At 22.7% G+C, this 17235-nt stretch overlaps 3 protein-coding genes across 3 annotated transcripts; all 3 read left to right on the forward strand.

The window, feature by feature from the left end:
- Positions 1-257: 257 nt before the first annotated feature.
- On the forward strand, positions 258-6169 carry LOC122510203 (carcinine transporter-like). The gene is made up of 7 exons (XM_043624710.1): positions 258-642; positions 742-864; positions 1396-2399; positions 5049-5247; positions 5355-5613; positions 5691-5883; positions 6055-6169. The coding sequence occupies exons 3-7, from the start codon at positions 2146-2148 to the stop codon at positions 6167-6169; spliced, it is 1020 nt and encodes a 339-aa protein (XP_043480645.1). The 5' UTR covers positions 258-642; positions 742-864; positions 1396-2145.
- A 78-nt stretch (positions 6170-6247) lies between these two features.
- Positions 6248-9393, forward strand: LOC122510278. Its single transcript, XM_043624837.1, has 9 exons — positions 6248-6353; positions 6514-6728; positions 6807-6982; positions 7071-7191; positions 7726-7984; positions 8281-8470; positions 8593-8851; positions 9259-9341; positions 9385-9393. Exons 1-9 carry the CDS (start codon positions 6346-6348, stop codon positions 9391-9393), a joined length of 1320 nt encoding a protein of 439 aa, XP_043480772.1. The 5' UTR covers positions 6248-6345.
- LOC122502625 (solute carrier family 22 member 2-like) lies at positions 9352-13375 on the forward strand. The gene is made up of 6 exons (XM_043612814.1): positions 9352-9451; positions 9624-9729; positions 12206-12309; positions 12486-12700; positions 12791-12966; positions 13069-13375. Exons 1-6 carry the CDS (start codon positions 9435-9437, stop codon positions 13246-13248), a joined length of 798 nt encoding a protein of 265 aa, XP_043468749.1. The 5' UTR covers positions 9352-9434; the 3' UTR covers positions 13249-13375.
- The last annotated feature ends 3860 nt before the right edge of the window (positions 13376-17235 follow it).

Here is a 17235-nt window from a genome sequence, read left to right on the forward strand (position 1 = left end):
AAATAATAAAAATATTCTAATTACATATATTTTTATTTAGATATAGAATTTTTTTTTTAAAAGGAAATAACTGTGTGGAGCTGAAATTGACAGCCACTTAATTTTAGAAATATTAAAGTTATATATTTTTTTTAAACTGACATAAAATTTTGAAAAATTACTTGGGTGGTATTTTAGTTTTAACTATTCACAATACCAGTTTATATATAACAGAAGTTAAAAATGAAGGGTCTGCGGTCTAAACCTGTTAAGCGCCACTTTTTTCGAAATTGATTTTATTGCATTTTTTGATAGTTCTAAAATATGCCGTTAATATGCCGTAAAGAAAACTCGAAAATATTGTTTAGTTTTTTTTCTATTAATTTTTGAAAATCGCGTTTCGCTATGAGCGGCATAGGTCTGCGGTCTAAACCTGTTATCGACACATAGCGTCCTATGGAGAAAACCTATTTCTTCTCACATCTGCTCGGTTAGTTCGTTCAATAGAGCAATAGGCCTGTTTTCATTGTGTAGAAAGTGAGGTGTATGTGTTGGTCGAAACTCTGTTGGACACCATCTTCAAAAATATTCGGCAGTTTCCGACAGTTTCGTCCGCTTGTGTTTAAGCAGACGAAGTTAAACCACGTGTCTCGACTTTACAAGGTAATTAAACTTTTTCAATAAACAATAATAAAATTTTGCAAGTGGATCTAAAATGTACATGTAATTCCGAACATTTTGATGTATTAAAACTGTTTGTAGCTTGTATGAGAGCGGAGAAAAATGCGCGAACGTGAAAAAAATCGACGGCGTCATTCCAAAGGCGAGGAATACACTACGGCAAAGGGGAAGAAAATCCATGCGTTGAAAAAGCCTTCTGTCAAGGTAAGCATTGTATACATAATTTGTTGACAATTTTTCAACTTGCAATTTTTAAATTCTCTGTATACTGTAAAAATTGGGAGTTAAATTTTGGGAGTTAATTATCAAGTCCAAAACCTTAACTAAACTTACTGTCATAACCTCAAACTGTCAAAACACTTTGCTCTGTTAATTTATTTAATTTATTGATATGTTTTAATCGTACTTTATATAACATTTAACTTAATAAATAAATTTTTCTTTTTTAAACATTACTAACTTTTAACAAGTTTTCTTAACTCTATTTTCTTTAACTTGGAAAAAATGTGACTTTTATAGAATTTATTCTTTTTGGACTTAATTTTTAACTCTCTTTTTTTCAGTGTAATGTGATTAAAAATAGTGGCTTTTGAAATTTTAACGAGGACGCTCCTCATTTCGTAGTTTAATTTATTAGAATAAGTTTTTTAATGAAACTGACATCGGGAACTTTTTCTCGATGAAAAGAGACGTATAAAATTATTTTTTAAAAATTATATTAATGTTCGTTTCCAGTTGACATGCAGGTGTAAATGGAACTGCTCAGTTCTTTCTCATAAACAACGGACGCTTCTCTTCAATCAATATCGGTCATTGGATAGAAATTCACAGCGATCTTATCTGTATCTTACTTTTCTATTTTAATACATTTTTAAACTTTTTGTACAAAGAATTTATTATTTTATTTGTATTATTGGTAATAGTAAAAATATAATATCCTAAAATGTCCCGGAAATGTTTTTTTTTATTAATTAATATTTAACTGTCAAAAGTATCAAACTCTTCCAACGATTGCACTAACTTTCAAAAAAGAAACAAATTAGAACATGGCGCATAACAGGTTTAGACCGCAGGACCCCCCTGCTGATAACATATGTATAGCTTTAGAGTGTCGTACAATCGTTAATTTTAAATTTAGAAAATCGAAACTTTAGAATATCATAGATATCCACTAACTGAACGAAAAACTCTTTGAATTTAAAAAAATTAACAACAACTGTAAAAATGAAAACGTTTTTTCTCCATCCTGAAAAATTTGTGAAATGGCGCTTAACAGGTTTAGACCGCAGACCCTTCAAATGATAATCGACGTTTTTAACTTGTAAAAGATAACAATGTAACTGTAATAACAGCATTCTTAGAAATAATACACATTTGCGGTGGGTAGTTTTGAATAGTAAAATACACGTTGGTAAAAGCTACAATTCAATTATATGAATAAAACATATATATTTTATATAATACAATTCAAGTTTTGAAACAATAATGACAGAAACTTATGACGACAGAAATGACACAAAATTCAACGTTGGACGTAAAAAAATTGAAAATTTTGATGATGTACTGCCGTATGTTGGTGATTTCGGCAAATATCAATGGTTTTTAATGTTCTCGTTAGTACCATATGGACTTTCCTTTGCTTACTTGTTTTATTCACAAATTTTCATTCTGATAGTGCCACAAAATCATTGGTGTAAAATTGATGAATTAATGACTCTTAATTTAACACAAGAGCAGAGGTAAGATTTAAGATTCGACCTTTATCTATTATAAGTTTTCAATTTTGAATTTTAATTTTAAATTATGTACCTACTTTTATTAGTTTTAGAAATAAAAAATTAGAAGTAATTTTTTACTTTCAAAAAATTTTCATAATTTTGTTCAATAAATACATAAATTCGTATTCTATTTTTTCACAGAAATTAAAATGATTGATAATTTTAATGTAAAGGTTCTTTAAATTTACTTATTTACAAAAATTCATACTATAACGCATTTAATATTAAATTAAAATCTAAAATTTTAACTAAAATTCATTTTTCAATTAGTTCTTATTAGAAACTTCTACAAGAATTCAATTATTTAAATTTAAAAATAAGTAATTTATAAGAATTAAATCATTATTTCTCAAAATTAAAACATTTAAAATAGCGTGAAGAATTTTATTATTCATAAAAATAATTAAATTCTTGCAATGAATTTCAGTAAATTTTAAAAAATAATTGAAATTCTGTGAAGAATTTTATTATTCATAAAAATAATTGAATTCTTGCAACGAATTTCAATAAATTTTAAAAAATAATTGAAATTCTGTTAAGAATTTTATTATTTATGAAAATAATTGAATTCTTGCAACGAATTTCAGTAAATTTTAAAAAATAATTGAAATTCTGTTAAGAATTTTATTATTTATGAAAATAATTGAATTCTTGCAACGTATTTTAGGAAATTTTTTTAAATAAATGAAATCGTGTGAACAATTTTATTATTTATGAAAATAATTAAATTCTTCTAAAGAATATTAATATTCATAAAAATAATTGAATTCTTGCAACGAATTTCAGTACATTTTTTAAAATAATTGAAATCGTGTGAAGAATTTTATTATTTATAAAAATAATTAAATTCTCGCTACGAATTTCAGTATTTTAAATAATTGGAATTCTGTGAAAAAATTTATTATTTATGAAAATAATTGAATTCCTGCAACGAATTTCAGTAAATTTTTTTAAATAATTGAATTTCTGTGAAGAATTTTATTATTTATGAAAATAATTGAATTCTTTTTAGGAATATTATTATTCATAAAAATAATTAAATTCTTGCAACGAATTACAGTACATTTTTTAAAAATAATTGAAATCGTGTGAAGAATTTTATTATTTATAAAAATAATTGAATTCTTGCTACGAATTTCAGTGTTTTAAATAATTGAATTTCAGAGAAGGATTTAATATTATTTATGAAAATAATTGAATTCTTGCAACGAATTTCAGTAAATTTTAAAAAATAATTGAAGTTCTGTGAAGAATTTTATTATTTATGAAAATAATTGAATTCTTGCAACAAATTTTAGGAAATTTTTTTTTGAATAATTGAATTTCTGTAAAGATTTTTTTTTTAATTAGGAAAATAATTGAATTCTTGCAATAAATTTCAGTAAATGTTTTTAAATAATTGAATTTGTGGGAAGAATTTTATTATTTAAGAAAATCATTGAATTTCTGTGAAGAATTTTATTATTTATTAAAATAATTGAATTCCTGCAACGAATTTCAGTAAATTTTTTTAAATAATTGAATCCTTGTGAAAATTTTTTTTTATTTATGAAAATAATTGAATTCTTGCAACGAATTCTGGTACATTTTTTTTAAATAATTGAATTCTTGCAACGAATTCTGGTACATCTTTTTTAAATAATTGAATTTCTGTGAAGAATTTTATTATTTATAAAAATAATTGCATTCTTGCAACGAATTTCAGTAAATTTATTTAAATAATTTAATTTTTTAAAAGAATTTTATGAAAATTTAAAAGAATATTTCAAATATTTCGAATAATTTAATTCAAACTGTATTCAAATTAATTGAATTTCTGTGAAGAATTTTATTATTTATGAAAATAATTGAATTCTTGCAACGAATTTTAGGAAATTTTTTTAAATAATTGAATTTGTTTAAGGAATTTTATTATTTAAGAAAATAATTGAATTCTTCTTAAGAATATTGTTATTTATGAAAATAATTATATGTTGATAAAATTTTTAAGACTAATTGCATTTTCGAGGAATTCGTTTAAAATGGTATTAAAAATAATTGAAATGGTGTGAAGAATTTTATTAATTATTATGAAAATAATTCAATTCTTGCATCGAATTTTATTAATAATTTAAATAATTGTAATAATAATTGAATTCTTTTGAATCTTTTTATATTAAGAATTTTGAAAATAATTACATTCTTTTAAGGAAAATAAATTAAATTATATTAAAAATAATTGAATTTTTGCGAAGTATTTTATAAGTTTTTTTTCTTAAATAATTGTATTTTTTTCAGAAATTTGATTAAAATTGTAGATTTTGAAAATATTTGGATTTTAGCGAAGGATTTAATATTATTTGTGAAAATTATTGAATTCTTGCAAAAAATGGTTGAATTGTTTATAAGAAGAATATTTATTAATAATTAATTAAATAATTATTTTACTTCATCTATTATCAAATTTAAATTTTAAAGTAGTTCAAGTTTTGAAAAAAAAAGAAAAAAGTAGCTTTTAGTGTCACAAATTTAAAAGAAGTATCCAAATAGTAACTAATGGTAAAAAAACTAGTAAATAGTAGTTTTTGGTAGATGAGTGCCAGAAGTTGATATTTACATTAAATATTACAGAATAAATCTGGCTATTCCAAAATCTAAGAATTATCCATTTTATGACAGATGTCATTTTAAGAGGCTAAATTATAAAAATATTAGCATAAGACCAGAGGATAAGTTTAATTTCTCAAATTTTCACACAAATGAAATAGATCCATGCAATCAGTGGGAGTACGATTTTAATGAGATTCCATATTCCACCATTAGTTCAGAGGTTGGTATTACTAATTAATTGAAATAATTTTAATAAGACGACTTAAAAAAAAGTCGTTTCAGTCTATTAAAAAAAAAAAAATTTGATTCTACTTGTGATTTCAACAGTTGAATTGGGTTTGTGACAAAGAATATCTCATAGCAACAATACAATCACTTTTCTATGTTGGTTCCGTTTTGGGAAACTTTATCTTCGGCTGGATTTCCGATCGCTATGGACGAATTAAAGGTTTATTATGCTGTACAGCAAGTGGATTTATTGCTACAATTGTAACACCCAGTGCTCAAAGTTTCTGGTCATTTGCTATTTGTCGATTTTTCACTGGTTTTGCGTACGATAATATTTTAATGATTCCATTGATTGTTGGTGAATATTTATTTTATGTACTTTCTCGAAATGCTTCTAATAAATAAATATTTACCTAAAATAATTTTATATTTCAGTTTTGGAATATTTAGGTATTCGGAAAAGAGCAGCGGCAGGTTGTCTTCTATTAGGGGTGCTGTATTGTTTTTCTATTGATATTGTTAATGGCAGTGCATATTTTATAAGAAATTGGCATTATTTTACATATGTTTGTTCAATGTCATTTTTAATTTCTTTTTTTGTTACATTTCTACTGCCAGAAAGTACTCGGTATGTTATTTGTAAATTCTTCACGAATATTTCTATTTTTATTAATTGTATTTTCTATTTATTCACTGGTCCATACCTTTCGGTTTCGGACGATGTTTCGGATTACATCTCACATATTCTCATATTTATTAAATTATATATTATTAAGAAAAGAATAAAATTGCATTGCAGTTGGTACATGTCCAAAGGAATGCATGACAAAATATTGAGGAAGTTGAGAAGAATAGCGGAAGTGAATAAAATGAATCCAAAATCATGGGTGTATGATGAATTTATAGTGAGTTGAACATTATTGAACATTTGAAATAAAACAGTTTGATGAGTTTATAATAATTAGTTGATTGACAGTAAATTAATATCACGCAGGAAAGTATATCTGACGGTAAGAAAAATATTGAAGATGCTATTTTGTTGGATTTAAGAAGAACTCCTCATCTAGCTAGAAATACAATTCTTCTTGCAATGATTTAGTAAGTAAAAGAGTAAATTATTTATGTACTAAACAATTATTTATGTACTACAATTATTTATGTACTAAACAATTGTTTATGTACTAAACAATTATCTATGTACTAAACAATTATTCATGAACTAAACAATTATTTACATACAAATTCGTATTGTTTTCAGTGGAATTTCTTCTTTGATGATGGATACTTATATATTTTTTTCAAACAGAACTAATATATCTGTATTCATGTCCTTTGTGTGGTTTTCTGTTGAATCAGCGACAGCCACAATATTGTTGAGAATATTCGGAAGTAGATGGGGACAGAGATTTTCAGTTTCAATCGCTTTACTGTTTAGTGGAATGTGTAGCTTAATATTCATTTTAAATAATTCAGGTAATAAAATAATGAATAAAAATTAAAAGTGCTTTTTGAATGCTATCGAAAAATTAACATTTTTTTTTTTTTTTGCAGAAACAATAAAAATTATTACTGGATGTTTGGGAAGAATGAGCATGAGTTATATGCTATTGATGTACGTTCAATATGTACCAGAATTTTTCCCAACCACATTGAGAACACAGGGCACTGCATTAATTCATTTTTTAAGTATTGTGATGCACTTTGCAGCACCTTATGTAATTATTTTGGTAAGAAATTTTAATATTCTTAGTACGCACCTAAAATTTTCAAATATATTTTACTTTATTTTCGTTTCTGTTATTATTCTTTCCTCAGGCTAGCATTTGGAGAGAATTACCAATGATAATCATAGCAATTTTGTCACTACTAAATTCAGTATTAATACTTTTTCTTCCTGAAACTTTGGGGAAAAATTTACCCCAAACACTTGAGGATGGTGAGAATTTTTGCAAGAACAAAAAATTCTGGCCAATTTTCATTTCCCGAGGGAAAAATAATGTTTCTTAATTCTTAATAAAAAGAAGGGGAAAAAGTAATTAAAAATAAAAATATTTTCTATCAAGTATTAATCGGATAGGAATATAATTTGTAAAATTTCTAATTGACTCACTTACGTAATTATATAAATACTATTCCTAATAATTTTTTTATGAAAATAATATTTATTTTTTGTAGATTAGGAAAGACACGTGAAAAAATAAACAATCACCTACATAACCATTCGTGCATTATAATTAGTTTCCTTTGTTTTATTTGTTGTTTTTTTTTTAAAAGCGAGTTTAGAATAAACAAAACGAGAAATTACGCAGTTTTGAAAATATAGTTATTAAATGATCGGGGAAAAGACAACACTTATTAGTGTTGCTTCTCTTGTTGAATTAAAAAAACAATGTTTTTTCAATTAAAGTAATGTTAGTAATTGTTAGTGTTAATTAAAGTGTTAATTAAGTGTTAATTAAATATCAGATAGCAAAAATGGAAAAATTAAATAATGATGATAATGAACAATGCTTGACGAGAGGGCGAAAAAAAATAGAAGATTTTGATGATATTTTAACACATGTTGGCGATTTTGGAAAATATCAGTTTACACTAATGTTGTCATTAATTGTTTTTGGTTCGGGCTTAACCACAATTTATTTTTCGCAAATTTTTCTTACTTTAGTGCCACAGAAACATTGGTGTAAAGTTAATGAATTAATGAATTTTAATTTGACGCAAGAAGAAAGGTAAGAATGAAGATGAAGATCTATTATTAGTTTTTAATTTCAAATTTATTAGATGCTTTTATTAGTTTTCGAAATGATTTAATACCAGAAGAGCTAAATTACTATTTTTTAAAATTTGTTCCAACATTTGGATGAAAAGTCGCATTTTTTTAAAACAAACCAAGGCATGTTAATATTAATAGTTTTAATGACATATTTAAATGTTTTATAATTAATAATTGTTAAAAAAAATTTACGCGAAATAACAATAATAAAAATAATCATAATTAGATGATTAAAATTTCCCCACCATACAGAAGAAAATTAATTATTCCACAATCAAAGGATTATCCATATTACGATCGATGTAATTACAAAATTTTCAATTACACAAATATTAGTAGAGACAATTTCAATTCATTTAATTGGAATGCAGATAAAAGTATTAAGTGCAGTCAGTGGGAATATGATTTTAACGAAATTCCATACGCCACCATTAGCACAGAGGTAATTTTTATTACTTTACTCAAATGATTTTTGAAAATTTGTTTAAATAATTTTTTCATAAAGAATTCACAATATTTATTGCTGCAGGAAAAAGTAATATCAATATAATATAATTTCAACAGTTAAACTGGGTTTGTGAGAAAGAGTATCTTATAGCAACGACACAATCACTTTTCTATGTTGGATCTGTTTTTGGAAACTTTATTTTTGGTTGGATTTCCGATCATTATGGAAGAACTAGAGGTTTACTTTGTTGTACGATAGCAGCATTTTTTGCGTCAATTGCCACAGCACATAGTCACAATTTTTGGTCATTTGCAGCTTGTCGTTTTTTTGTAGGCTTTGCTTATGATAGTATCATAATGATTCCGATGATAATCGGTAAATTTTTCTTCTTCAATATTCTTCTAGTACAATTGAGAGTCCCAATCGAATTTTGAGTCTCAAAAACTTATAACCAGTTCTTTGATTAGGTCCCTCAATTTTTAATTAATATAGAATAATTGCTCCAGTTGTTGGCACCCTTCTAATAATTAGAAATACACCAAAAAACTATGTCTTGCATACGAAGGGTTGCGACAGAAATTTAATTTTGTTTTTCCCACACTTTTTAGCATTATCAAATTCTAAAACACTTTTTTTTTACTAAAATCACTTGATTTTAGCAAAAAAAAAAAATATATATATATATAACTTAGCATTTCTTGTTATTTTTAAGAAAATCAAGAAGGGTGCCAACTGGAGCATTTCCTCCAAAGTTATTAATTAAAAGAGATTTTTCCCTAAAGTTTTAGAGTACGTAATGCCGATGAAGAGATCTCTCATTGGATGGTTGGCAATGGGAGTAAATTTTACAATCGGAGCCTTAACCGTACCTTGGACTTCTTATTTTATCAGCAATTGGAGAATTTTAGCTTATGTAAATTCACTTCCATGTCTGCTGTGTTTTTTACTAACGCTGATAATGCCGGAAAGCACTCGGTTAATATGAATTTATTTTAACCAAAAAACACAATTTGTCAAAAGAGTCTAAAATATAAAAAGAGTAAAATATCAATATTATAATTTAAAATTACTGTTTTTGTTAATTTTTTTTTATTTTTTATTTTTTTTATTGTTAAATTCATCCATCCTTTGTTTTTGTTAATTTTAGCTGGTACATGTCCAAAGGAATGTACCATAAAGTTATTGAGATGTTAAGAAGAATATCTAAAGTGAATGGTAAAAGTCCCGAACCGGGGATTTATAACGAATTTTTAGTAAGTAAATATAGTACAGGCTTCGCACTCAATAATTAATTTTAAAAAAGTGTCAAATAGTAGTTTTAAGATTTAAAAAAAGTAGTAAATAAAGTAGTTATCGAAAAATTAAATTTGACGACTGAAAAACACGTTTTAAATTTACAAAAATTACCAAAAAAAATTTGATTCTGTATTTCCCTGATTTTCATAAAAAATATTCACTTTTCTTCTAAACCTATTGTAATAACTTGAATTTTTAATTTTTAGGAAATTCAATTATTTTCCAAACTTATAGTTAGAATTCTTAAAAAATTCGATTATATTTGAAAATAACTCTTCAAATTAACTAAGATATTCAAAGAATTAAAATTAAAATTTTTCAAAAGACTAATTTTTCTTGCAATGAATTTAATTATTATTTATGAATTCCTGTGACAATTTTATTATTTATGTAAATAATTAAACTCTTGCAACGAATTTTAGTACATTTTTTAAAATAATTAAATGCCTGTAAAAACTTTTTTATTTATGAAAATAATTGACTTCTTGCAACAAATTTTACTATTTATAAAAATAATTCAATTCTTTCAAAGAATTGTATTAACAATTTTTTTTTAATAATTGAATTTTTGTGAAGAATTTTATTATTTATGAAAATAATTGAATTCTTACAACGAATTTCAATAAATATTTTTAAATAATTTAATTCCAGTGAAAAATTTTTGTATTTATGAAAATAATTGAATTCTTGCAACGAATTTTACTATTTATAAAAATAATTCAATTTTTGCGAAGAATTTTAATATTTATAAAAAGAATTTTAGAAAATAATTGAATTCTTTCAAAAAATTGTATTAAAATTTTTTTTAAATAATTGAATTTCTGCGAAGAATTTTATTACATTTTTTTAAATAATTGAATTGCAACGATTTTCAGAAAGCTTTTTTACATAATTGAATTACTGTAAATTTTTTTTTTTATTTATAAAAATAATTTAATTCTTGCAACGAATTTTACTATTTATAAAAATAATTCAATTTTTGCGAAGAATTTTAATATTTATAAAAATAATTTTAGAAAATAATTGAATTCTTTCAAAAAATTGTATTAAAATTTTTTTTAAATAATTGAATTTCTGCGAAGAATTTTATTACATTTTTTTAAATAATTGAATTGCAACGATTTTCAGAAAGCTTTTTTACATAATTGAATTACTGTAAATTTTTTTTTTATTTATAAAAATAATTTAATTCTTGCAACGAATTTTATTAAATTTTTTTAAATAATTAAATTCCAGTGAAAAAATTTTTTTTATTTTTAAAAATAATTGAATTCTTGCAACGAATTTTAGTAAATTTTTTTAAACTAATTGAATGTTTTTGAAGAATTTTATTATTTATGAAAATAATTGAATTCTTGTGATGAATATTTTTATTTATGAAAATAATTGAATTTTACAAAGAATTTGATTCAAATGCCTCAAAATAATTGAATTTTCAGGAATAATTTTATTATTTATCGACATAATTGAATTCCTTCGAAGTGTTTATTAAAATTTTAGAAAAAAATTGAATTCTTTCGAAAAATTTTATAATTTATAAAAATAATTTAATTCTTGCAAAGAATTTTACTATTGATAATAATAATTTAATTCTTGCGAATAATTTTACTATTTAGAAAAATAATTGAATTCTTTTCAAGTGTTTATTAAAATTTTAGAAAATAATTGAATTCTTTACAAAAATTTTTATAAATAATTAAATTCCTGTGAAATTTTTTTTTATTTTTGAAAATAATTGAATTCTTGCAACGAATTTTAGTAAATTTTTTAAACTAATTGAATGTTTTTGAAGAATTTTATTATTTATGAAAATAATTGAATTCTTGTGATGAATATTTTTATTTATGAAAATAATTGAATTTTACAAAGAATTTGATTCAAATGCCTCAAAATAATTGAATTTTTAGGAATAATTTTATTATTTATCGACATAATTGAATTCCTTCGAAGTGTTTATTAAAATTTTAGAAAAAAATTGAATTCTTTCGAAAAATTTTATTATTTATAAAAATAATTTAATTCTTGCAAAGAATTTTACTATTGATAATAATAATTTAATTCTTGCGAATAATTTTACTATTTAGAAAAATAATTGAATTCCTGTGAATATTTATTTTTATTGATGAAAATATTTGAATTCTTGCCATGAATTTAATTAGGTATTTATGAAAATAATTTAATGCTATATAAATTAATAAATTAATAATTAATTAATAATTATTTTACTTCAAGTAAATTAGTGTATTTAAATTTTAAAGTAGTTCAAATTTTTTTTTTTTGGTACGAATTCAAGCTAAAAATTTGGATCAATTTTTTATTTGATCCACATTTTTGATACCAATTCGTTGCAATTAAGTTTTAAGTTAACAGTAATTAAATACCAAACATCAGATTATAGTAATGAGTAATTATATTATTTTTTTGTTCTTGCAGAAAAATATATCACTCGACAATAATACTGTAGAAAATGCAACAATATTTGATTTGAGAAAGACACCACATCTTCGTAAAAATATTTTTCTCTTGGCTATCGCTTTGTAAGATTCATTTCATCTAAATTTTTGCTATCAGTCAATATTTCTGGTACTTTACAATTTTTTAGTTCTTGTCTTTCTAAACTACTTCAAAATCCAAAAGTAAAAACAAAATTGCCTGGTAGCCATTAGCAATTTTATGATCCTAATTATTGAATCCTTTTATTCTTAATTTTCAGCTCATTTTCAACGCTAATTATGGACACGCACATATATTATTCAAACAGATACAACATGTCTGTCTTCATCTCCTTCTCTTGGTTCAGTCTCGAAATTTTTTTCGCATCTACAGTTTCAAAATTCACTGCAAATTTATGGGGTCTCAGATTCAATGGATTTTTGGGACTGTTTCTAACATCCGTCTTTAGTTACACATTTGTTTTTACTTCCAATGGTATTTTATATTAAAATTTACAAAATTTCCTAATGCTGCTTTTCTAATTTTATTGCCTAATTGAAATAATCAAATTTGCATTATTAACAGAAACTGTAAAATTAATTTCCGGATCGATTGGTCGAATGAGTATCAGTTTCATACAAATTTTATACAGTCAATACGTACCCGAATTTTTTCCAACAACATTTCGTGCTCAGGGTTCTGGTTTAGTTCGTTTTCTAAGCATCATTGTTCATTTCATTGCACCCTATGTAATTGTTCTGGTAAATAGTTATTTTTTCTGAAATCTCATAATTAATCTACTAACTGAATTATATTAATTGACTGAATTATAAATCGAAATTTTAATTTCTAATTTCTTTTAGGCCAGCACTTGGAGAGAGTTACCAATGTTGATAATTGCAACCCTTGCTCTTGTGGATTCATTCTTAATTCTCTTTCTCCCAGAAACTGTGGGCAAGTGTTTGCGACAAACCCTTCAAGATGGAGAGGACTTTTGTAAGAGTAAAAAATTCTGGCCAATTTTTATTATCAACAACAAGTGAAGAGCAAAAAGAAAACTTCTTCTTACATTGCAATTTTTTTATTTTCATTATGTTATGTCATAATTAACAAAATTATGTTGTACTGTTCTGTATACGTACAATTTTGTACCTACAATTTCTAATTTTACAAAGAGAAAATTATTTTTGTTACAATTATAAAACATTTCTTACTATTAATAATATTGTTACTTAATTGTTTTATCTTTATTTAGATACCTATTTATAGTCCAATATTGGACCATAAATAATAAATAATAAATAATAAATATATTAATAAATAAATAAATAAATTTTACAAAATTATTATCTTATATGCACTTCAAAAATTATTTATCAAAAAAGCGCGTCAAGCATTAATTAAACAATTCAAGAAACTTTAACAGTTGAAATAAATGCAAGATAACAGAAAAAAGTCATTGTTGAACATGAATCATTTATATCACCTTACGAGGCAATCTTAAAAGTTAAATTACAGGTTTTTACAACTTCACTTTACTCGAGTAGTATTAAAAAAAAAGAATAATATAAAAGAAAAACGAATAGTTATTTTTATATTTCCAACTAGTTATTTAAACATTAATGTTTTCTAATTCTCAATACTTGTTTGCTTTAAAAGTAAATAGACTTTCAGAAAAGAAAACTTTTCTCATACAAACTTTAAGTTTTTGAAAAAAAAATAAAATTATTAAATGGAGAAAGATCCTAGTGATGTTAGAGAACAATTTTTCAAAAAAAGTAAAAAAAAATTGGAAGCCTTCGATGATATATTATCATATGTTGGTGATTTTGGAAAATATCAATGGATATTGCTGTTGACATTTTTTCCCTTTGGTATTGCATTCACGACAGTTTTTTTCTCACAAATATTTATTACAGTTGTGCCACAAAAACATTGGTGTAAAGTTAATGAATTCGTGGATTTTAATTTAACACAAGAGCAAAGGTATTTTTTTTTGTGTTATTATCATGAATTACACTGAAAAAAAAATTTGATTACAAAATTTGATTCAAATAACCGATTAATTGACTATTATCAATTAAATATTTAATTGATTTAAACAATATTTATTGGAGTCAATTAAATGGTTCAATTCATATTTGCTTTAAATACTGAAACTAATGGTTCAAATACTGAAATTAATGGTTTAAATACCATTTAATTGACTCGAATAAATGTTATTTGATTCAAATAAATATTTAATTGATAATAGTCAATTAATCGGTTATTTGAGTCAAAGAAATTTTTTTTACAGTGTAAGGAAAGAAACAACTCAAGGAACTTGAAGCTTGTTCTGTAAACAGACAAAGCAGGCTTGTAGGTAAAAATTATTTAAATTCAAAAATAAAATTAATTACAGATTTAAATTAGTCATTCCACAAGGAAAATATCCATTTTTTGACAGATGTCATTATAAAAAATATAATTTCCCAAATATTAGTGAAGAATTGGAAGAGAATTATAATTTTTCAATCTGGGAAACAGAAGAAATAATTCAGTGCAATCAATGGGAGTACGATTTTAATGAGATTCCGTACTCCAGCATTGGTACTGAGGTAAATTTATAATAATTAATGATTAAAATTGAGAAATTAAAAACAAAATTAAAATTTAATTAAACAGAGTTGCTACGAAAATTTAATTTTGCTTTTTCCTAACTTTTCGATGATTTACAGACAATATTTTCCCAAAACAACAGCTTTTTCCCTGAAGCTAAAGAATATTCTGATTCACTCTAAAAATGATTAGATGCTCAAAAATTTGTATTATTATCAAAATTTTCTATTACATTTATTTACGAATTTCTTAAATTGTAAAATTATTCGAAAGCATCAATATTTTTATTTAAACTAAATATTTAAACATTATTATTTTTTCATAAAAATTAGGAATTTTCAAAATTTTCAAATTTTTAATAAAAAAAAATAGTATGATATTGAAAATTGTTAAATTGAGGATAATTGTTGAAAATAATTAAAATTTTGCCGAGAATTTACAAAAAAATTTTTAACATAATTGAATATTTACGAAGAATATAATTTATTTTTGAAATTAATTGAATTTCGGCAATAATTTATAACTTCTCTAAAATTAATTTTATTTCAATTCAATTATTATTATCTTGAATTTTAAATCAATCAATTTTTTTTTTGAAAATTATATTTAATTATTTAAATACAAAAATAAATAATTTATTAAATAATTGAATGTTTCTGAAAATTTAATTGTCATAAAGAATTTTATCAACTAATTTTTAAATAATGGAATTCTTTCGAAGAATTTTTTTTAATAACATTTTTAAGAAGAATTATATTTTTCGAAAAATTTGATTAAAATTGTTGTAAAAATAATTGAAATTCTGTGATGAGTTTTATTATTTTTATAAAAATATTTGTATTCTTGTAAAAAATTTATTATTTTATATAAAAATATTTGAATTATTGCAAAGAAATTTATAAAAAAATTTGAAAATAATTGAATTTCTGCCTTGAATTCTTTTACTATTGATAATAATTGAATTATTGTAAAAATATTTATAAAAAATTTGTAAATAATTGAATTCCTCTGAAATTTTTATTATTTATGAAAATAATTAAATGTTTTTTTTAGTAGAATTTTACCAAAATCTTTTTTAAATAAATGAATTTTTTTGGAAAATTTTATTAAAATATTAGATATTAAAAATCATTGGATTAAAGAAAATTTTTGAAAATTTTTAAAAAAATTTCTCAAGTATTTTATTAAAATTTTTTTAATAATAATTGAATTGAGAAGAAGAATTTTATTATTTATGAAAATCATTGAATTCTTGCAACGAATTTTAGTAAAAAATTTTAAACAATTGAATTCCAGTGAAATTTTCATTATTTATAAAAATAATTAAATGTTTGAAAATAATTTTATCAAGATTTTTTTAAATAATTGAATTTTGTACGTAAATTTTATGGAAATACACAGTTCGATATTGAAAATCATTAAATTGAGAAAAATTTTTTAAGATATTTGAAATTTTCACAAGAATTTTATTAAAAATTTTTGGAAATAATTGAATTCTTGGAAAATTTTCATTATTTATAAAAATAATTAAATCTTTGCGTAGAATTTTATTTAATTTTTTTTTTAATAATTGAATTCTGTTGGAAACTTTTTGAAAATAATTGAAATTTTCTAAAGAATGTTATTAAAAATTTTTGTTTTAAATAATTGAATTGCGGAGAAGAATTATATTATTTATAAAGATAATTGAAATTTTGAAGAGAATTTTATAAAAAAAAAACATTATTGAATTTCTGCGAAGAATTTTATTTCTATTGGAAATAATTGAATTCTTGCAACGAATTTTAGTAAAAAATTTTAAACAATTGAATTCCAGTGAAATTTTCATTATTTATAAAAATAATTAAATGTTTGAAAATAATTTTATCAAGATTTTTTTAAATAATTGAATTTTGTACGTAAATTTTATGGAAATACACAGTTCGATATTGAAAATCATTAAATTGAGAAAAATTTTTTAAGATATTTGAAATTTTCACAAGAATTTTATTAAAAATTTTTGGAAATAATTGAATTCTTGGAAAATTTTCATTATTTATAAAAATAATTAAATCTTTGCGTAGAATTTTATTTAATTTTTTTTTTAATAATTGAATTCTGTTGGAAACTTTTTGAAAATAATTGAAATTTTCTAAAGAATGTTATTAAAAATTTTTGTTTTAAATAATTGAATTGCGGAGAAGAATTATATTATTTATAAAGATAATTGAAATTTTGAAGAGAATTTTATAAAAAAAAAACATTATTGAATTTCTGCGAAGAATTTTATTTCTATTGGAAATAATTGAATTCTTGCAACGAATTTTAGTAAAAAATTTTAAACAATTGAATTCCAGTGAAATTTTCATTATTTATAAAAATAATTAAATGTTTGAAAATAATTTTATCAAGATTTTTTTAAATAATTGAATTTTGTACGTAAATTTTATGGA

This window comes from Leptopilina heterotoma, unplaced genomic scaffold (assembly GCF_015476425.1).
Source record: "Leptopilina heterotoma isolate Lh14 unplaced genomic scaffold, ASM1547642v1 Lhet_0, whole genome shotgun sequence".
Classification (NCBI taxonomy): domain Eukaryota; kingdom Metazoa; phylum Arthropoda; class Insecta; order Hymenoptera; family Figitidae; genus Leptopilina; species Leptopilina heterotoma.